At 40.5% G+C, this 23357-nt stretch overlaps 1 protein-coding gene across 1 annotated transcript in view; it reads left to right on the forward strand.

The window, feature by feature from the left end:
- ATP7A (ATPase copper transporting alpha) overlaps positions 1-3870 on the forward strand; it is a 96352-nt gene extending 92482 nt beyond the window's left edge. The window contains exon 23 of the mRNA XM_080911043.1: positions 322-3870. Coding sequence (XP_080767169.1) covers positions 322-598 — 277 coding nt within the window. The 3' untranslated portion in view covers positions 599-3870. The remainder of the gene's footprint in view (positions 1-321) is intronic.
- The last annotated feature ends 19487 nt before the right edge of the window (positions 3871-23357 follow it).

A 23357-nucleotide genomic window follows, 5' to 3' on the forward strand; every position in this document is an offset into this window, starting at 1 on the left:
AACTCAGGAAGGGGTGAGAGAATCTGAAAGTCTAGCCTAAGCTACATAGTAAAGATACTGTGTCAAAACAAAAAGAAAAGGCTAAGTAGTTGCTATTTTTTATGTAGTGTATGCATTGCAGACATAAACTCAAAGTAGAGTTCAGTGTCATACTAGCTTTGAGAATCGGGACTTTGGATCGTGTGACGGCATGAAGTTTGTTCTAAGCAACATTCCTAGCAGTAGCCAGTTCTGCACATCTCATACTGGGTAAATCTCCTTTTGTTTGTATTACACAACAAGCATCTAGCTAACATTTGGTTGTTCTAAATTTATATCCAGTTACAGGAAACCAACATATGACAATTATGAGTTGCGTCCCCGGAGCCATCCAGGACAGAGGAGTCCTTCGGAAATCAGCGTTCATGTTGGCATAGATGATACCTCCAGAAATTCTCCAAAACTAGGTTTACTGGACCGGATTGTCAATTACAGCAGAGCCTCCATAAATTCACTGTTGTCTGACAAGCGCTCCCTGAACAGCGTTGTTACTAGTGAACCTGACAAGCACTCACTTCTGGTGGGAGACTTCCGGGAAGATGATGACACCACACTGTAAAAGGCGTCGGGGAATGCTGCTAGTTGAAGTTCATGTGCACTGACATAGCACTTACGCTGATATAGAAGGATCTTATGTCAATCTCATGCTCTTATGTGCAGGATTCTATCTGAGTTGTATTTGTTAATGGTGAAAATACCTTTCTCAGGGCAGGAGCTCTGAACCTGGCATTATCTAAAACAAATTCCCAGCAGTTTTTGTTTTATTAGGGATACAGAGGGTAGAGCAGAGAGCTTAGAACAAGCTCTATAGTTACAAGTTGCTATCTTGTTACTAATATGGCAGATCATTTTTATTTGACCAAAAAAAGTGCCCAAAGACAGGACGATGAAAAATGTGAAGATTTGAGAGCATGACCTCAAGGGTATTCTTGAGCCTGTATCCTTGCCCTACCGGGGAGCAATGGCTTTCAAAGCACTGTACTTAGCACCTAGTTTAGAAGGAAAACAATTGCAACTGTCTCAAAATAGATGTGCCTTATTTATTATAGGCTTGCTTCCACCTCATTATTCTGTGTCATTGTTCTTTAGTTCCTAATAACCTATAGGATGGCTTTTGTCACCTTCTTTCAAGTGAGCCAAGTTTAGGTGGTTTTTCCTTGATTAAAAATAACTGACAACAACCAATTGGATTGAGGCAGGAAGCTCACAAGTTCAAAGCCAGCCTTGACTATATACACTAAGACCCTGTCTTAAAACATTTTCCTAACTGACAGCTCTTCTGAAATCTTACTTTTCTAATCATATTGTGAGTTCTGTAGCCTTTTGTTTCTCCAGTCTTCTTCCACCGAGTTCAGCTTTGTTCAAAGTGGATGGAGTCAGACCATCAGTCCCAGTTTAGAAACTTAATATTTGAACCTCTTTCGCTGAAAAATTCTTCAAAGAGTAACACTAATATATTAATATATATGGGCCATCTAAAAGTACTTGGACTCATTAGATTTATCTTTTGAAATATAATCACTTGGCTGATATATTGTAATTTTAATAAACTTTTAGTTACCTCTTATGTTTTAGATAACTTATCAAAATGAATCAAAAATATTCTTACCACACAGAGCTGCTTTTATCAAAATACATACCAAACTGTAATAGAGAAATCAGAATATTCCTGGTTTATGATGTTTTGTAGTTACATATGTTGTTTTTTCATTGAAAACATTTGTGCTTATAAACTCCTAATCTTTTCCTGCCATATTTTAAGCTACTAGCACAATCCCTAACATATAGTTTGTGCTCTGAAAATGTTATTTCTCCTTTTCAAGCCAATATTGAATATAAAAATCATTTTTTGTATTACTGGAGTATAAAGTGAAATGAAGAATGGCTTTTGTCTACTCTGCCCCCTTTTCTCTTATTTCTTCACACCCAGCACCCAAAAACGTTTACATTCTTCAATGCTGTCTTTCCAGATTTGGGAAAGGCCTAACTTCTATCTTAGCTATCTTAGAGAAGTGAAACTTTTGATGAAGGTGCTATTAATCTAGAAAGGCAGACCTGTTTTAATGAAGTATGAATAAGTTTATATGCTTAAACTATATTTTAAACCAATACCTATGCTGACTTAAGAGTTTGAGTTTGAATATTTGTTTCTTAATTCTAGCATATCATCATAATATAACTCGTTGACTTTTAGAAGAAAGTGCTAAATTGGAGGTGTATAATAGTTTTTTTCTTATACTGGATGTAAATTGAGAATACAAGTCCCCCAGTCCTCAGCCAGTTTCTTTCTGTTATGTATGTGTTGTTGAGTCTTCCTCTAGCATCCACAGCATGTTACAGGACAGTGAGAATAGCATTTCAGGTTTCACTACCAGAAAAGAACCTGTTTGAGAGCAGATAGAGGAGGATCATTTAGAGAGGGGATCAAGCACATTGCTTTCAGGTGGCCACTAGTTTTAATTAATGAGCCACTGCTCAGAACAGGATTTGTAAGTGCATGTGTGTGTCTGTATATGTACATACACAGAGAGACAGAGAAAGAGAGGGAGAACGAGCACACATCTGTTTTGATGTTCTTTATACTTTCTTTGCCACTGTTCTGTAGTCACTCAACAACCACTGTCCCTGTCAGGAGGCACCGTGGACACTTAGTTGTCCAGTGCTAATTCAGATTCAGCTAGGGGCCACCTTATAACTTAAATATCCAAAGATGCCTTTTGAACTTAAAGATTAAAACATAACTAGAATATTTACTCTTGTAGTTTTAAAAGTATAGTTGTTAAGTGTAAAGTAGAAATGTTGCGTTTCCTACTTTAGTATCAATATTTTAAGAAGTTAAATTTGATGCCTTATGAACAAATAATTTTATATTGTGCTTTAATTTTTTAAAAAAATTTCTTTATTCAGATAGATATAGAGAATGATTGAAATAGCACTATAGATAGGATGTTTCCCAAAATGTGAGTGTGCATATCTTTTCTGTACACAGCTTAAAATCAAAAAGATACAGTAGAAGAATTTTCCATTATGTGTAGATTTTTTTGTTTTAAAATTACTTTTCATAATATTTATTTTACTCTACTTTGTTATTTTCTTTGTATGAGGCATCTGGTTAAAGTTTCTTCTTCTCCTCCTTCTTCTCCTCCTCCTCCTCTTCTCTCCCTTCCTCCTTCTCCTCCTTCTTTAGACATTCCTGATAATCACTCATTTGAGTTATTTTTTTGCTCTATTAAAAACCTATTTCTTTATCAAATATAAACATACAGATTCATGCAAAATCTTTACCAACTTTTACACTAACTTTCTTTACACTAGCTTTCTTAAGTCCTTTAGTATATGAGTAGCTAGATAAAACACATTATATATTCTTATTTCTTAATCACATTAGCTTCTTTAATGATGTTGATAATAATTAAATTTTGTAGCCAGAACCAGGTGTCTCAGTTTTGTGTTTTTAAAGAAATGTATTGTAAAACTTTGGTTAGAATCCAAAACAGGAGCGGGCAACTTTGTGCAATATTTTGTTTCTGTAGTTTAGGTTTTTTCCCCCCTTGTGTGCATGTAATTGATATTTCTGCCGAAGATGTGCCTTCAACTTTATAATTATAGTGTTGTTTAAAAAACTGTTGTCAAGTGTTGCTGTGTTATGTCATCCAGCCCCCTCTACCAGCAGTTTCTCATTACCCTCGTTTTGTTATTTGGGGTTGTTTGGCTGTTCTTTGAGCTGTAAATCCATGCTGTACTAGGACCAGAGGCAGCAGCATACATTCAGGTAGGGGACAAAAGGCTGTTGTCTTTCAGATCCCACTGCCCTGGTTCTGTCACTTAGAACAAGAGACAAAAGAATGTGCATGGCCTCTTCTCCTTTGTAGTGTCTAATAAATTCTTGATACAATATCTACCCTATATGAGCTTTGCTTGATTTTGGGGAGCCCTAGGTGCTGTGAAGATCCCATTTACTGCCGGAACTTTTCCTGGGGAAATGTGAATAAATGGCTTCTCACTGCAGATAGAACACTAACAACAAACAAAAGGAGTGAGTCCACCCAAGGCCAGCTGGCTGAGCCAGTGAATTTATTGGGGGAGCATAAGTGACCCCCAAGCAGCTTAACTACTGAAAGCCTCACACCACAGCTGTCTTGTCACCTCCTGACACCATGTGCAGCTGGCCAGAAACCTGTACAGCTGGGAGGCAGGTGCGGGAGCCAATGGATGGGATCTAGTGTGAGGATCTGAGAACACTCCTCATTCCTTCTAGGAATGACTAGCCAGATCGTGGGGGCTCTTTTGAGTAGTCCCAGCTGCCATGCTTGGAGGAAGATAGTGGTCAACCCTACCCAACATGTGTTCATACAGCCAGCACACCCTTAAATTTAAAAGGGTTTTGAAAACCCTCAATTGTGAGAGATAATTTCTGCCTTCCACACCAAATGTATGGGATACTTGAGTCAGAAAATGAAAGCTAGGCAGCAGGATGGGTGTCTCAGGACTGTGCTCCCGTTTCTCATCCCTTTCTGCATCTTCATAGGCTGTGCAGTGAGCAGCAGTGCAGCCGATGAGGTTTCAAACCTTTCATACTCACTAAAGCCTTTGTCCTGGGAATGCTAGCTTAAGACGTCAGAGATCCTTGCAGTGAGGGTAGATACAGAGTTGTCTCTGCTTTGAGTAAGACTTGCCAGCCTTGCTGTGTGGATTTATCTTTCAGTGTGTGGACATGGATCATGGATTGGAAGGGATTCACAGAAGGAAAGTCCCTTCACCCCCTTTTTGAGGCAGCACTCTCTGTTTTGTTACCTCAGCTGTCCTGGACATACAGACCATGGTTGCCCTTGAACTCACAGAGATCCACCTACCTCTACTGGGTTTAAGGCATGTGCCACCATACCTGCCTGAAAGGGAAAGCTCTTGGCAAGGTTGTAGTCTCAAGCAGTAGTCTCAAGCCAATGGAAAAGTTTGAAATTGACTGAGCAGCCTTTGGCATTCTGTACCTATTATCCTCAAGTGGTGTCAGTTTTAATTTTCAGCACCCTCTGTGTCCCTCAGATATCCAAGGCTGATCTACAAACTAAAGTGCTGTCCTTACCCAATCAAAACTCCCAATTGCCACATACAATCACGAAGTTTAACAGAAAAGCTGAGGTTAACTCAATCTATTTTAAAGCAACAATGCCTTTTAGAGCTTGCCAAAGGTATTCGCAATTTATTTGGAAAATAGTCTCTATCATCCAAATGACTATAACAACTGAAATAACAGGCCACATATGGAGAGATCATTTGGGGCCCAATATGTCCAGTGATCTAGCTGGGTGCGGTAGCTCACACGGGTTATTGGAACACTTGGGAGGCAGAGGACTGTTTGAGTAGCTGGAGATCCATACTGAGTTCAAGGAAAGCTTGGGCTACAGTGTCAGATCTTGTCTTGAATGGGAACTTGTTACATTACATTTCAGGAGATCTGGAGTTCAAAAAGGATAGCAGGGCTAAAATTAGTGTTACTAAAGTTGTGCTTCCTTCAGAGGCACGCCAGTGCCCTGAGGGTTTGAGGCTACCGAGAGCTGCCTGCACTCCTTGGCCCGTGGCTACTTCATGGCATAGCTCTATTTGTAGTTTCAATGTTGAACTTTATATGATTACCTCTAATGCCATCACCCCTCTTACAGTGACTTCCCAGACTATGTTGGGTCTATTAACACCATCCATGGTGATTTCCTCAGGTCCAGATCTTCAACTTAATCATGGCTACACAATCCCTTTTGCACCAAAGCTTCTTGGGAATTGGGATATCTTGAGGGCCTATCATGGAATCCATAGTCAAGTTCTTGACTTGGCCTGAAAGTTTCCTCAAGTGCAAATATCCTCAGAGTGAGAATAATACTGACTACCTTGTGGAATTGTGAGACTTACCAAGAATGGAGGTGATAGTCCTTTTTTTTGTGGCAGGGTTTATTGAAGATAATTTAAAATAGATTTTAAGCATTGAGAGTTACAAGAAAGAGGCCCTCCTGAAGTGAGACACACCCTTGAGTGTGGGTGTGGACTTCTCAAAGAGAGTCACTGGGAGGGTACTGCAAAAGCACAGTGGTTTCTGTTGCTACTTCCTTGGCCTAAGGCATAAGGAGAGAGAAACTGGCCATACCACTTGGGCGTGTAGGTCCTTTTTGGTATAGAGCTATTAGTTAATTATATACGTCACAGAGAGCTTTTCTCTTTCTTTTAAGAAACTTTCCTATGAGTGATTTAAGGAGCACCAAAATACCAGTCTCCTTGCCAAGAGCAGCCATACCCTTTTGGGTGCTTAAATTGAACAGTGTTAGCCTTCCCTTTTGCTACATAACTTTTGCTCTTCATATATGTGCCAGTTCCACTAAAAAATAACACGGCCTCATTGAACTGTAGCGGCGTACATTTGTATATTTAACATAAAACTCTCGGGCAAGAGTTTCCCTCAACTAGTCTTAATAAAAACTAACTGCTTCTGTTTAAAAAAGATGCATTTGTTCCTTGATAAGTTGAACCACTATGATTACAGAAAGAGACTACGGGTTCATAGAAATAATACCTTCTTAAAGAGAGCACCCCTGCCACAAGTAGCCATGATGGCATCCCAAAGGGAAGGGGATTGACCCTTCAGTTCCCAGAATGTTAGAAGAGTTATAAAATCATTACCATGGGCAGTGGGATGGGTTCTTGAAGAGAGAAAGCACTTCTGATTCCAAAAAGCAAAGGGGGAGTTTCTTTTTTTTATTATGTATTTTATTTATTTACATTTCAAATGTTATCCCCTTTCCTGGTTTCCCCTCTGCAAACCCCCATCTCCTCCCACCTTACCCTGCTTCTATGAGAGTGCTCCAAAGGGAGAATTTCTTACTCTTAGAAAATTTCAGAGTGGGAGTCAGTTCAGTTCCATGCTGCATGACCTTGGCTTCAAGCTAAAAGTTCAGGGGTCAATGAGAAAGTCTAACTACACCCCAAGGCTGTTTTGGGTCTGAGCAATAGGGATGGCTGGCCAGGCCTTGTCCTGTAACTGAGAAAACTCAACTCTGAAATTCTGAGATTTTAGGGGTCACAGAACACCTGATTGTCAACTCTCTGGAGAGATTTACATGGCTTGACTACAGGGAGAAGTAAAGGCAGCTGGGATGTGTGATCTAACACCAATGGGCCACATTTTGGCTCCTGCTCCTAGGTCTGTCAGATAGCTTACTGGCACATGCCACATAATCCTCATGACCTGTGTCTTGGGCCTTAGAACCCCACATACAGGGAGAAGGAGAGAACTGACTCCACTATTTTGTTCCCTAACCTCCATGTGAGTGCTGTGGTATATATGCAAACACACACACACACACACACACACAAATAATTAATTAAATTAATTTTTTTAATTCTTGCTACTCCCAGGGTGGACCGACTTACCAGTGTTAGCATCCCCTGGGAGTTTGTGAGAATTTCAAGTTCCCAAACCCCACCCTAAACTGACTACATAAGAACCCGAGTGTTGATATAGTCCTAGATGATTTATGTAAACCCACTTTAGCATCCAGTGTAATCCTGGCACTCAGGAGGTTGGAACAGGGAACCAGGAGTTCAAGGGCAGTCTTGAGTGCAAATTTTGCTGGGAGCCACATCACTGTCACACAGAGAAAATAAAGGGATGAAGGAAAGAAGGAAGAAGGCCAACCACTGCCTAGTACTTGAGGAAGAATCAGAGCCCACCCTAAGATCCTTAAGAATATCTTCCTTTCTCCAAAGAAAGTGCCAACAAAAAAAAGCAGTTAGAACCTTACAATGACTTTCACTGTGCCTTGGGATATGTTGGAAATACCCATAAAACTTTCAAGGACGCACCTTCAGTAGTAGCTATCTGCCTTCCCCCTCTTTCCTATAAACTCTGGGTAGAATTTACATTAAAATATGCCCAGATATTTCTGTTAAAATGAAGGTTCTTTCTTTTTTCATTCTTTCAATGAATATTGAATGTCATCATAAGTGAGGTGCTATTCTAAATGTTGGTGATACATAGAGCCTAAAACATTCAATACAAAAACCAAAACATTGCCCCAAGGATCTTTGATTCTGTTGTGGTATGACACAAGATAAACAAAATAGCATGGTAGGTGATAATAATTTGCATTCATTTTCTGTCAGTGTTATAAAATTTGAGAGGATCTACTTATGTTATGGAGTGGGGAGGAGACAGATAGAGATAGATAGACCCCTTTGGTCAATGGAAACCATCTTTTATGTCTAACACACTTTTCCACCTGCGTCCAAGGGTAGAGTGGATGGATATACAGAATAAATGGGAGCTACTTTACTCTCAATTTTTGGATTATCATTATTAAATGGGTAAAACAACACTGTCACGTGGGGTTTAAATGAAGCAAGTTTGAACTTAGTAACACAGGATGGTGGCCTAGAGCTGTTATAGATCAGAAGAATGTTGCACCTCAGACCCCTGGAAGACACTTGGATGTCAATCAAGAGCTACCTTTTGCAGAGCAAGTCTGCAGCCCTGGCAGACTTCTGTAGCAGCTGATCTCTGAAGTGGCAGGTGGCCACATCTGGAGCCTGGAACCTGGAGCCTGCTTCAGAATTCTTGTCTGAATCTGAAAGCTGGAGTCTTGGAGGCTGAGGCAGGAATGAAGAGTTCCCTCTGACAGCAGGGCATTCTGATTGCTTGATTATCTCAGGGAAGAGCTGTAAAAATTACTGGTAGTTCTGGTTATTACAGTGGTCTTTATAAGCCCCCAGCTGCTCTTTTTTCAGCCGGATAGTGCTTAGGCAAGATGCGCCCTGCCTTGGAGAACATTTTAGAGCCAAACTATAACAACCACCAATGGAAAAATGCACAAAGCAGGGGACACAGGGAATACTGGAAAGGAGTTGCTATTTAAGGTTTTTGGAGACAGACCTGAAAATCTAGCATCAGGGAAAACCCTTGCAGTCAGGAGGGTTTGCCATGAAGATACAAAAGAGAGGACCAGTAGAGGAGCATGATACTTTATAGGATACATATTTTAAAAGATGTTTGCTTTTTATCAGAAATTCAAATAGAACTGGATGCCTTGTTACTTTGTTACTTTATCTGTCAGCCCTATTGAAGAGCCACAGCAATAATAATGGAGAGTGGCAGTGGACTTGGCTCAAACCAGGATGGAAGTAAGAGAGGAGGTTCCTGGCCCCTGATTTCATTATAAAGTAAGAGAGAAGAATCAAGGACAGCTCTAGGTTTTGTTTTCTTGTGTGTAGGTGTGTGTGTGTATTAAGAAGGCTGTGGCCAGGCATGGTGGCACATGCCTTTAAATCCAGCACTCAGGAGGCAGAGGCAGGGTGATCTTTGTGAGTTCAAGGTCAGCTTGGTCTTCATAGTGAATTCTAAGATAGCCAGGGTTACATAGAGAGACCCTGTCTCCAAAAGAAAAATTGGGTGTGGTGGGGCATGCCTGCAGACTTAGTTACTCTAGAAGTTGAGGTAGAAGTAGTTGCTTGTCCTGGGAAGTTCAAAGCCAGTCTGAGTAATTTAGTGAGACATTGTCTCAACAAACAAGGCCGGGACTATCATTTACTAGAATGGGGAAGACTGCAGGTGGAATGGTTTGAATTTGGGGAAAGAAGAGAAAGGTAACATGTTTAGTCTTGGCTGTGATTGTGATATATCCAAAGGAGTTCCAGAGGAGATATCAAATAAGTAACTGGATGTACAAAATTCTGATTATGAGACATATAAAATACAAATCAGTATATGAGCCTATGGGGGACATTTCTCATTCAAACCATAACAGTGGGTATTCCAAAAATACATTTGGGGTGGGGCTGGGGAGTTTACTCAGCAATTAATAATACCTGCTACTCTTTCAAAAGACCAGGTGTTTGCATGGTCTACAGACATCATGCAGACAAAACACCCACACACATTTAAAAATATGTTTTTAAAATGCCAACTTAAATGGACACGAATCACTTCACATACCTTGATTTTTTTTCTTTGTGGTGCTGCAGATGGAATCTGGGGCCTTGAGAATTCTAGGAAAGCATCCTGTCACAGAGATACATCCCTAATCCTTCATTTTTGTTGTGAGGATCACCTAAACTTTGAGACCCTCCTATTTTAGTTAACAGAGTTCACTGGGCTCTTTATAGCTAAAGGAAACCAGGTTTCTCAGTTTGTAATTGTGGTGACTTTTTGCTGCACCATTTTTGATAAGCAGTTCATGGAGCTGTGTTCCTTTGTATGTCAGTATTAGCCACATAACTCATTTTGCAAGAGCTTTGAAAAGCAGAAGTGAAGCAACATCTCCACAGTGATTTATCTATTTATTCCGGGAAAGCCAGTGACTTGCCTGGAGCACGAAGGTGGGTTGCACACATTTTTGCTGGACCCTGGCTCACCTTGATGTGGCACCTGGGTCCACAGTTCATTAGCCACCACTAGAGCCACTCTAACAGCGGGTGTTAAAGCCAAACCAGATGTAAGTGAAGTCTGTGAAGGCACCACCTTCTCTTCCCCCTCAGCCACTCACAGCACCCTGGCTGGCCTCAGAGCAGCTGGGGTACTCAGGAATCTGTGCAAGAAAGAAAGTCAATCTCGAGAGAGGCAAAATGGAAGAGAGAAATGCTCCCATTGGAAGATTTTCATATCTCAATATGGCATTTAAATAAGTACTGCTTTTGGTTGCTTTTTTTTTTTTTTTCCTAAATGAAATCTCCAATAATTCTGCACTTAGAGACAACTTATGGTAACGGTGTGGTAGGTGCCTTTTCAGATTTTTCTTTTGCACACAGTCAAAGCCCAACAGAAGTGGTTTTCCCCTGTTGCTGAGCAACTGGAATAGTGAAATTTTCTCTCTAGATACTGTTCCCACCTATAGATCTTCACCCTCTCTGAAAGGCACTGGTTGGGTTAGCTGCAGACTTTGCATTAGAAAAGTAACATGGGTGGGGAGAGATGCTAAGGTAGAGCACACACTTAACATGACAGGGCATAGAATTTGATCCCCAACACCATAAAAAAAAGCAACTCTACACACACACACACACACACACACACACACACACACACAAGATACTTTTTAAAGGAACTATGCCTTTAGGTACAAGCCAAAAAAAATCTCCCAAAAGAAACAAATGAAATGATTCAGCCAGCAAGCAGGTATAGGTGCAGATTCTGAATCAATACTGTTTCTCTGTGGCTTTGGGAACATGCAGGAGTACGTGCTTGAGATGAGTGCAACATGAGTCAGAGAACTTCCCGTCAGATGCCCCGTGGGAAGAAAGTCATGTTTGCTCCAGCTAGAGGCTTAGAGCTGTCATCTCCACTATACAATGCAGCAGCTGCCCTTCAGTGCGTTTCCCTCCCTCAGTGTTGCTTCATGGTCACCAGCCTTTCATTACTACAGGGGCTGTGGGAAAGTGACCTTGAGAAGCTCCCTTCTGTCAGCCAGCCTTAAGACCTGTGTGCCTGCCCACTGGGGTCAGCTTCTCACCATTAGATATGGACCTCTAACCTTGAGAATAGCTAGGGGACTGGGAAGTGAACTGTGCAAATGAGGAACTCTCCGCTCATCTTATTCGGTTGACACAGCAGAATAATAAAATATGTAGTGGGGATTGCCGTCAGAGAGCTTTCCTCTGGCAGCTAGCTGATGGGAGCAGATGCAGAAACCCACAGCCACGCATTAGGCAGAGCTCGGGGAACCCCATGGAAAAAGGGGAGGAAAATTGTAGGAGCCATAGGGATCCATGGACCATAAAGAAACCTACAAAATTAACTAACCTGGGCACATGGGGACTTACAGAGACAGAACCAACAACCAGGGAGCCTGCATAGATGTGACCAAGGCCCTCTGCACATATATTACAATTGTTAGCTTGGTGTGCTTGTAGGGCTCCCCACAGTGGGAACACTGGCTGACTCTTGCCTGCTTTATGGACCGTTACTGCGTTGCCTCGTCCAGCCTTGATATAAGGGTATAGGCCTAGTCTTATTGCGTTTGTTATGCTGGTTTTGGTTCGTATCCCTGGGAGGCCTGCTCTTTTCTGAAGGGAAGTGTAGGAGGAGTGGATCCGAGGGAGAGGGAATGGGAGAGGGGCTGGGGGAGTGGAAGAAGGGAAAACTGTGGTTGGGATGTACTGTATGAGAGAAGAAATATATAAATAAAAAATATATGTGTGGGTGTGTGTATAATTTTTCTTTTTCACACACACACACACACACACACGAATGACTGACATGTACTAGAGAAAAGGCAGAGACCTAAAGTCTTCTGGGCTCCTGACGCATGATTTGATGGACATTTTTGCTCACAAGGTTGCAGTAATGGAAAATACTAGTGGAGCTTGCTTTTGTTCCAATGGCTGTCCTAGCCAAAGATAAGATTAAAACTCCTTTCATCTTCCCCCACCTCTTTCCTATATCTCTGACCCGGTTAAGTAGTCTAACCTCTGAGCAGAGACTAAGTTCTCTCACATAGCAACCCATTTGAAACTCTCTTTAGCGCCTGCCTCACCTCACAGATCTCTTAAAAGTATACCAGGCACTGTTAGCCCGAGCCATTCCTCTTCATGTGGTATACCAACATATCCCTTTCACATCTCGACTTTCTGTAAAATTAACTTTGGTAAAGTTAATTTTGAACTGTGGGTCCTGCATCTGAGTGAACAGCACAGTGGGTTAGAGTGCCTGCTGCATACTCATGAGAACCTGAGTTCAAATTCTCAGCATCTGCAAACAAAGCTGGTGTGGCCAGGCATGTCTGTAATCCTAGTGCTAGGGGGAAGGGAAGGCAAAGACAGGAGGATTGCTGGAGAGATTCTCTCAAGAGAGAAGATGACAGTGATAGAGCAGGGCCACAAACATCCTCTTCTGGCACGCCTGCACAAATGCGTGTATATGCAACATGCAAGTTAAATGTATATGAAGGGCTGGAGAGATGGCTCAGTGGTTAAGAGCACTGACTGTTCTTGAAGAGGTCCCGAGTTCAATTCCCAGCACCCACATGGTGGTTCACAACCATCTGGAATGGGGTCTGATGCCCTCTTCTGGCATGTCTGAAGACAGCTACAATGTACTCATATAAATAAAATAAATAAATCTTTTCCAAAGATATATGGAAATTAAAAACAAAATAAATTACTAAAAGTGTGGTCCTCACTGGGGATATATCTTGCTGGAAGGATGCATGTATGTATGTGTGTATGTATGTATATGTAGCTCAGTGGTAGAAGGTTTATCTAACATGCATATGCATAAAAAACCTGAGTTCACTCTTCAGTATTAGTAAAACAGCAGAGAGTTAGTTCTAAGCCATCCTGGTCACCCTCCCCCATCGCAGAAAACCAAGAAAGAGGCCCTTAAAACTGCTGCACGCTTGCCACGCTAAGTCCAGTAATCCCAGTGTGATTCAATTTTGAGGGAAGTGTTGTTAATGTTGCTTTTCTGATCAACTAAACTTGCTAAGTATTCTTCAGTTGGTTCCTATGAGCAGGCTTCCCACTATACTTCGGAAATAATCTCTTGAGTACAAACATACTTTTGTAAAAGCATTTAGCCAATATTTATGGTCTACTACCTTTGGAAGACAGAGGCTAATTCCTGTGGATTTCCAGCATACCTGGCACATTCAACCCTTCTTACATTATTCCCCCCACTGTTCCACAAGGTTCTTTGATCCTTGAAGTGGGTAATGTTACATGTCCCACATAGGCCGGGGACTCAATGGTCATGTTTTTCATTATTATGACCATTATGAGCTCTGCAGTTACTTATGCCCACTACAAAAAAAATGAAGTTTCTATAACAAAAGCTGGCTGTAGCATTCACCTATTGACCCAAAACATAACAATCAGTTTGTTGTGTTTTTATTTTAATGGAAATCCAAAATTGCAAAGCTCTGACTCAACTTTAGTGTGGCCTGTGGTGCACGTGGTGGTTTACATTTGATAGTGTTGATCTATACTAGTCCCATTTCCCCCCCTTTTCTCTTTTTCTTCAAGCAGTTCACTGTGTCTGTTTTTAATTTCTATTTGCCTTTCATTCATTGAATTAAAAAATATGTAAGTGTATTGAATTTTTGTGTCATCCTTGTGCAGGAGCATGCTAATCTCTGTATTGTCTGTCAGTACACATTGTAAAAGTGAGAACTGTCATAGAATTTTAAATATTTTCTTGAGCCTGCAGAAAAAATTACTTGAAATGTAGCATTCTAATTAACCTTGAAGGCTCATAGCAGTCAGAGAATTTGTATAATTTTTCCAGTTTTAGTAGGATAGAGAAATTTGTAGAAACTTTTGGTGTATTTTTCCAGTTTTAGTGGGATAGAGAGGATAGGTCAGGTTATCAGATTGAGAGAAGTCAACACAGCATGGAGTTGTATGTGGCTCTGTACAGTATTATGTTTGAGGTTCATTGCTGCATCCCATCATATTTATACCATTTATGGGTTAGAGTAAAAATACTTGGGATTAACTGTGGGAGATGTTGGCTGAGTGCAGTATCTTAAACTGCATAGAAAGTCCACCAGTAAACACTTTATACTTCCTGTCTTTTGGAAAGGACCAGTTAGAATCTTTGAATTTAATTTTATGTGCCTTTAGATGGTATGAACTGAAAGGTTTCTGTGCTTGCTGATTACTCTTATAATGAAAATCACAATATCTTCCTTTCTTATTTTTACCTATATGGAGTTTCTTTTCATTTGATCACTTTTAGCTTTACCCAGTAGCTCTTTACCTTTTGAACATTAATTAGGTTTCTAAATGATTTTTTTCCCTTTGTAAGTTTGGAAACAGTAGTCCTACTTACTAGTAATTGACATTTTATTTCTTTATACATAGAGAAACACACACACACACACACACACACACACACACACACACACACACACACACGGAGAAATGGAAACAGCACATTTTCTCCTTTCAATGTCCTTCTTCCCGAATGCACAGGTGTTAGTTATTTAGTCATTTCTTTAACCAAATAGATAAATTGAATGCTGAGGGGTCTCAACTTTCCCACCAAACAAATGAAAATAACATTTGACATTGCTTTCATTCCATAATCACTACATGCTTATTTATGATTTTCAAATAATTAGTCAGAAAAATGAAGTTACTTAAGGTGTGTGTGTGTGTGTGTGTGTGTGTGTGTGTGTGTGTGTGTGTGTGCCAGCACATTAAAGTACTGTTTTGTGTCAGGTCAGGTCTTCACAAGAGCAAGAATGTGGAATGCAGCCCTTAACTTCAAATGCACTTTCATGTTTAATTTTTCTCGTCAAACCTTTTACACTGGTATGTAAAATAAAAGGAAATCTTTATTAATATTATTTGAAATACATAAAACATGATATGGTTGTTACTGTGTTTTCAGATATTTCATTAAAAAACAAACAAACAAACAACTCCTACTTTTTAAAGCAGTGAAATGTTTCTTGGTGGACTCAGAGAGCCAAATGAGCCACCATTTCAATCTAGCCAAGTATTATAACCAAGGACCACATGGTTAAAAGAGGAATGAATGCCTTTGTTTAGATTCTCCACATGAAGCTTGATCTTAGTTCTGGACATTTTGCTATATGTCTTTTTTGAGTGAGGGAAACTGAAAGGAAACCCAGAATACTTTGTATTATTTGTATAGAAAAATGTATAAAACTGAACAGCCTGAATTTTAATCATGGATTAGTTAAAACCCCTGTGTCTAATAGCCGTGTCAGAGTGGTTAAAATCCTTGACATTCTCTGTAAATCATTGAAAATAACATAATAGCCCGTATTCCATGGCAAAAGCAAATTTACACTTTATCTTTCCACAATCCTATAAAGGATAATAGAAGAACTCCAATGCAAGGAGGGAAACTACACTCTAGGAAAACCAAGAAAGTAACCTTTTAACAAACCCAAAAAAAGTTAGCCACAAAAACATAATTCCACCTCTAATAACAAAAACGATAGGAAGCAACAATCACTTTTCCATAATATCTCTTAACATTAATGGACTCAATTCTCCAATTAAAAGACATAGACTAATAGACTGGATATGTACAGTGGACACAACATTTTGCTGCATACAGGAAATACACCTTAGTGACTAAGACAGACACTATCTCAAAGTAAAAGGCTGGGAAAAAAACTTTCCAAGTAAATGGTTCCAAAAACCAAGCTGGTGTAGCCATTCTAATATTGAATAAAATAGATTTTCAACCAAAAGTTGTCAAAAAGGATAAGAAAGGACACTTCATATTCATCAAAGGAAAAACCTATCAAGATGAACTCTCAATCCAGAACATCTATGCTCCAATTGCAAGGACACCCACGTTAATAAAAGAAACTTTACTAAAGCTCAAAGCATACATTACACCACACGTATTAATAGTGGGAGACAGCCTTCACAAAAGTCACAAATAATATAAAATACCTCGCTGTGACTCTAAGCAAGCAAATGAAAGATCTATATAACAAGAGCTTCAAGTCTCTGAAGAAAAAATTCAAAGAAGATCTCAGAAGATGTAAAGATTTCCCATGCTCATGGATTGGCAGGGTTAATATAGTAAAAATGGCCATCTTGCAAAAAGCAATCTAAAGATTCAATGCAATCATCATCAGAATTTCAACTCAATTCATCATAGAGTTGGAGAGAGCAATTTGCAAAATCATTTGGAACAACAACAACAACAACAACAACAACAAAAACAAACCGAAAAACAAAAAACAAACCACAGGATAGCAAAACCTATTCTCAACAATAAAAGAACATCTGGGGAAATCATGATCACTAACTTAAAGCTGTATTACAGAGCAATCATAATTTTTTAAAAAAAAAAAACTGTATGGTATTGGTACATAGATAGGCAGTTAGATCACTGGAGTAAAATTGAAGACTAAAAATGAACCCACACACCTATGGTCACTTGATCTTTGACAAAGGAGCTAAAACCATCCGGTAGTTAAAAAAACATTTTCAACAAATGGTGCTGGTTTAACTGGCAGTTGGCATGTAGAAGAATGCAAATTGATCCATTCTTATTACCTTGTCCAAAGCTCAAGCCCAAGTGGATCAAAGACCTCTACATAAAACCACTCGTGGGCATATACCCACCCAAAAGATGCTCCAACATATAGAAAGGACACGTGCTCCACTATATTCATAGCAGCCTTATTTATAATATCCAGAAGCTGGAAAGAACCCAGATGTCCTTCAACAGAGGAATGGATACAGAAATTATGGTACATTTACACAATGGAGTACTACTCAGCTACTAAAAACAATGACTTCATGAAACTCTTAGGCAAATGGATGAAACTAGAAAATATCATCCTGAGTGAGGTAACACAGTCACAAAAGAACACACATGGTATACCCTTACTGATAAGGGGATAACTAGCTCCAAATCTCAGAATACCCAAGAAACAATTCACAAACCACATGAAGCTCAAAAAGATGGAACACTAAAGAGTGGATGCTTCAGTCCTCCTTAGAAGAAGGAACAACATACTCACAGGAGGAAATACAAAAACAAAGTGTGGAGCAGAGACTGAAAGAAAGGTCATCCAGAGACAGCCACACCTTGGGATCCATCCCATATACAGTCACTCAGCCCAACAAATTGTGGCTGCCAAGAAGTTCATGCCGACAGGGGCCTCATATAGCTTTCTCCTGAGAGGCTCTGTCAGAGCCTGACAAACACAGAGGTGGATGCTCTCAATCAACCATTGGACTGAGAACGGGTTCCCAGTGGAGGAGTTACAAAAAAGACTGAAGGATCTGAAGGGGTTTTCAACCCCATGATAAAAATAGTATTAGCCAACCAGACCCCCAAAACTCCCAGGGACTAAATCACCAACCAAAGAGTACACATGGAAGGACTCATGGTTCCAGCTGCATATGTAGCAGGGTTTGGCCCTGTCTGGCATCAGTGGGAAGAGAGGCCCTTGGCCCTGTGAAGGCTTAATGCCCCAGTGTAGGGGAATGCCAGGGCAGGAAAGTGGGTGGGTGGAGAAGCACCGTCATAAAGGCAGAGAAAGGTGGGATAGGATAGGGGCATTCCAGAGGAGAAACTGGGAAAGGGGATAACATTTAAAATGTAAGTGAATAAAATACCCAAAAAAGGAGGAGACTGAAAAAATGAATAGCCCAACAATAATTTCCATATTTTTCCTCTACAATCCAGTTTTCCATTTTAAGTAGAAGTTAGGCATGGTAACTCATACATGTAGTCCCAACACCTGGGAGACTAAGTGAGGCAGAGACATTATGGATTTGAGGCCAGCCTGGATACCTTGTAAGACTCTGTCCCAAATACAATACAAAATAAAGAGAAAAGTAGAGAGAACCATTCAAGCAATATTTGTAAACCTTTAATAATCTGTAGGCATCACAGTCCTGAATCCAGGTTCCCCTTTTGGTTTCATTTTGATAATAAGACACTTTCCTATAAATGGGAAAATTATTTTTCTCATAGTAATTATTCAAAACATGCTCCTTATATTAAGGATTATCCTGGAAGTAACTCTGTGAGTCAGGCTGGTCTCAAAATCAGAAATCTACCTTCCTCTGCCACTCAAATACTGGTATTAAAGGTATATACCACCACACCCAGCTCTATTATTATTTTTAAGTGTGTGTGTGTGTGTGTGTGTTGTGATCTGGATTTATAGAATTAATTAAACCCTTTCCTTCCCAACTTGCTTTTAGTTGTGATGTTTATTACTGCAACAGAAAGCAAAACTAGCACAATCAGTAATCAAAAATACAAATTAAAACAATGCTATGGCTCATAAGGGCCCACTTGTCCTTGAAGAGTTATAGGCAATTAATAGTTGGTTCGGGGAGGGAGTCATATCCCTCAGTGGTGTAGGTACTTCTAAGTTGCCCTTGTTCAAGTAGATAACCCCTTAACAATGCCCGTGTGAACAACATCAATTAAATGCTGTAGGTCTCAGTAAAAATAATACAAGAGGTGCTAAAGAGATGGTTTAGTGGTTAAAAACACTTTCTGTTCTTGTTTTTGAACTGAATAAAAATTTCAGTTCCCAGGACCAAGGTCAGATCACTTAGAATTCCTTGTAACTCCAGCTCCAGAGAATCTAATGCTCTATTTTGTCCCTCTAGAGCATCCATATAGAGCCAGCACTCTGTCTGTTGTTAAAAGATGACATTCACTGGCTGTTGAGCTGAGAGTATATAGATGTCTTAGTTACTTTTTTATTACTGTGATAAGCCTTCATGACTAAGGCAATTTATAGAAGAAAGGGTTATTGTAGCTTACTGTTTCAGAGAGTGAGTACATGTCTATCATGGTAGGGAGCATGGCACACGGCAGAAATGAATGGTGCAAAGTTAGTAGTTGGGAGCTCATATCCTGGGACATTGCCATGAGATAGAGACTGAAACACTGGAAACGGCTCCAGTCTTTTGGAACCTCAAAGACTACCCCCAATGACACACCTCATCCAACAAGACCACACCTTCAAATCCTTCCCAAACAGTTCCACTAACTGAGGACTATGGATTCAAACACATGAACCTATGTGAGGCTATTCTCATTCAAATCACCACAGCACACTTATGTACACATTACATCTTGGATTATGCATGCAGATGGACAACAATGATGCTAGATTGATTGGATCTTAATAGACCAGTAGGAATAGCAAGTTGGAAGTTCAAAGGCAGATATAATGTGACAGAAGGGCAGAATATTTTAAAGTCAATAGTTTTTTTTAAATTTATTTATTTGAGTGTGATATGGGGGACCTTGCAGGAGTCAGTTTTATCCTTTCACCAGGAATTGAAGAAGCAAGTGACTTTACCTGCTGAGCCATTTCACCAACCTTCTAGCATAGGTTGTTCTCAAACTGTTTATGTAACCAAGGAAGACCTTCAAGTTTCAGTCCTCCAGTTCTGTATCTCTCAAGTGCTGAAAATGTTACCATGACAAGTCTCAAATGCATGACTATTTTTTTAAACATATACATATTATCCTAATCAATATTCTATTGCTATGAAGAAACACCACAACCACAGCAACTCTTATAAAGGAAAACATTTTATTGGGATGGGCTTAGAGTTTCAGCATGCCAGGAAACATGACTCAGGAGAAGGAGCTGGGAGTTCTGTGTGTGGATCTGCAGGGAGAGAGACACACTGGGCCTGGATTGAACTTCTGAAACTTCAAAGCCCACCTCCATTGACACACTTCTCCCATCAAGGCCAAACCTAATCCTCAAGTAGTGCCACTCCCTTGTGACCAAGCTTTCAAATATATGAGCCTTTGAGGGGGCATTTTTATTCAAACCACCTCACGTATAACATCTACTTAAGTCTACTTAGTGTTGCTTGTTTGTAAATGTACTTAGGGTTGACCACTAGGAATTAGAAAACCTATCAGGGAGCTCAACCACAGATAAGACTGATTCTTCCTCTCTCAAATCGGATCCTGATAGAGTGGTGACTTGAATATTTGGTCTTTGTCAACCTGACACAAGCCCAGAAATGCATAGGAAAAGGGAATCCCAATTGAGATGTTTATTCCCATTAGATTGTCATAACTATGGCACAGTTTCTTGATTTCTAATTGTTGAAGCCCACTGTGGGTGGTGGCATATCTGGACAAGTGGGTTTTGGCTATATAAGAAAGTTGGCTGAACAGCCCTGCAAACAGTGTTCCTTCACAGTCTCTGCTTTAGGTCCTGCTTTCAGGTTCCTTTTGAGTTTCTTGCCTTGGTGGGACTTGACTGTAACCTGTAAGATGAATATTCCTGCCTCATGCCTGACCCCTAGTCCCTTCTGGTGAGTGTTTTATCACAGCAACAGAGAGCAAATTAAAACAGTCTCATAGGCTTCTTTTGGCCACCACTTCAGACAAATAAACTGTGTTCTCCCAAATGAAGTAAATATAGAATAATCCGAGGAATCTCATTAATTAGGCAACAAAATGTGTGGTGGATGAAAAGTAAAGGGTCAGGTAGCAGAGCTGGCATCCTGATACCAAGGTTTAACCACAACTGGGACCTTGAGGTATGGGTCCAAGTACAGGGCAGGATGGTTCACAATACCAAGATGTGATCTGGCTGAGCATCCCCAAATGAGCCCACATAGCAAGAAACTTGGGGGAATGTATGGTGGGCAGAAGGTGAACTCTCCCTTCAAGACTGCTTTTGCAATACACATCACATAAGATTTTGGTACATCTGATGTACACTCCCTTGCCCTCCTCCTTAACCACGCCTGGGGGAAAAAAGAGAAGGCTGGAAGAGGAAGGAAATGTCTCATGTCCTAAGAGTTTAGAACAACCATCACGGGGTTTTTAAGAGTCCTAAAACAGAATGTCATTGTTTAGCGAAGATGAACAGCTGCGCCATGTGCAGAAGCTTCTGAGAGGTAAGTTGAGTTTTCTTGACTCAATTGCATTTCAGCAGTATACAGCAAACAATGGAAATATGTCCAATTTTTGTTTGAGACAGGTCTCATATAACCCAAGCTTGCCTGCAGCTCTCTATAAAGCCAAGGATGATCTGGAATCACTCACTGATCTTCGGCTTTAAGTGTACTGGGATTACAAGCAAACATCACCACGTTTGCTCAAGATGTTTTTTTAATTCAATGTAACTCACTTTATGACTCCTACCATAGACAGTATTGCACTGAAGGGAAGTGACATTTATTTTCTTATTACTGCAAAGTCCCTGTTCCCTGGTGCTTACACTTTTTAAATTTGTTGTTTTTGTTGCTGTTATTTAGACAGGGTTTTATGTAGTCCAGGTGGACCTCAAGCTAGCTAGATTTTGAAGATCACTTTGAACTATTGTGCTTTAAAATATACTTCTTTGCCTTTTTTGGTTATTATTGCTCATTTGTTAAAGATAGAGTCTCACTATAAAGTGTATAAGTGACTATGTAGACCAGGCCAGCCTCAAATTCCCTGAAATGCACCTGCTTCTTCCTTTAGTGCCTTAAAGTGCTGAGATTAGAGGTATGGGCCAGATTGGTCAAGAATTTGTTTCCTGCCTTAGCTTCCAGAGTGCTAGGGTTACAGATTTATTCTCTCTATGTGTCTCTGTGTTTCTCTCTTCTCTTCTCTTCTCTTCTCTTCTCTTCTCTTCTCTTCTCCTCTCTTCCCCTCTTCCCCAACTTACCCACCCTCCCATAGAATGCCACACTGTACTGAAACTCAATGTGTAGTTCAGGGTGACATTTGACTTCTGATGTTCCCACCTCTAACTCCCAGGTTCTGGTAATAAAAGTGTGAGCCAACGAGCCTGGTTCATTTGGTTCTGAGAATGGAACCCAGGATTTCACACATGCTAGACAAACAAGCACTCTTGCCAACTGAGCTCCAGCCACTGTTTTCCTAGTGCTGGTTGGTAGGGCTTTACTATACTTCAGAGGTGTCTGGCCCAAGCAGTTATGTGAATGGGGCAGAATTTCAGGCAGAAGTGGCCTTTGGAGAGCACACGTATGTGTATCTATGTTCTCACCAGCTCTGCTGAAGTGGTAAGAGTTCAGGATTGAGTTCAGGAGGCCTGAATTTGAAGGGCAATCTTGTGCAGAACACTTACTAGCTGACTGCCAATGCTATGTCTACGGGTTTCCTTTTTCTATAAAATCCTGGTGGAGAATGATGTGGTAGGACTGTAAGCTGTGGAGCTCTAAGCAATTATGAGGCTTTTCTCCCTAGACAACAAGTTCCACCGGGCATAGACTCTGGGTCACTTCTTGTGAAAGCGGAAGCTCCTCCATCCTCATACTGATGGTCAGGGAATAGCACTGCCAAGCAACTTCCAGGTGGTTACAGTGGTATATCCCTGAAATCCCAGCCTTGAAATTTGAGGCAAGGTATATTCTGACTTTCATGCATGCACTGTAGCATGTACATGTCCATGCACTTATGCACACTTATGCATGGCGCACACACATGAACATGAACACACACACACACACACACACACACACACAAATTGAAAATGGGAAATGGGAGTGGGGAATACAAGGTAGGTATGGTGGCACATTTAATCTCAGATCCTCCGCATTAGAGGGAGGTGGATCTCTAGGAGACCAAGTGAGATTGATATAGTGAGTTCCAGGCCACCCAGGGCATATTAGCAATGCCTAGTTTACAATAAGAAGGTTTGGGGGCTATAGTTACTGTCCTCTAGTCACTGACTATTTTTGTTGTATTTTGAGACAGGATCTCTCTATATAACCCTTGCATTCCTGGAACTCACTATGTAGACAAGGTTGGCCTGGAACTCACAGAAATCCTCTTGCCTCTGTCTCCCAAGTACTGAAATTTAAGGCCGTGTGGCACTACATCCACCAAACAG

Source organism: Micromys minutus, assembly GCF_963924665.1.
Source record: "Micromys minutus genome assembly, chromosome: X".
Lineage (NCBI taxonomy): Eukaryota > Metazoa > Chordata > Mammalia > Rodentia > Muridae > Micromys > Micromys minutus.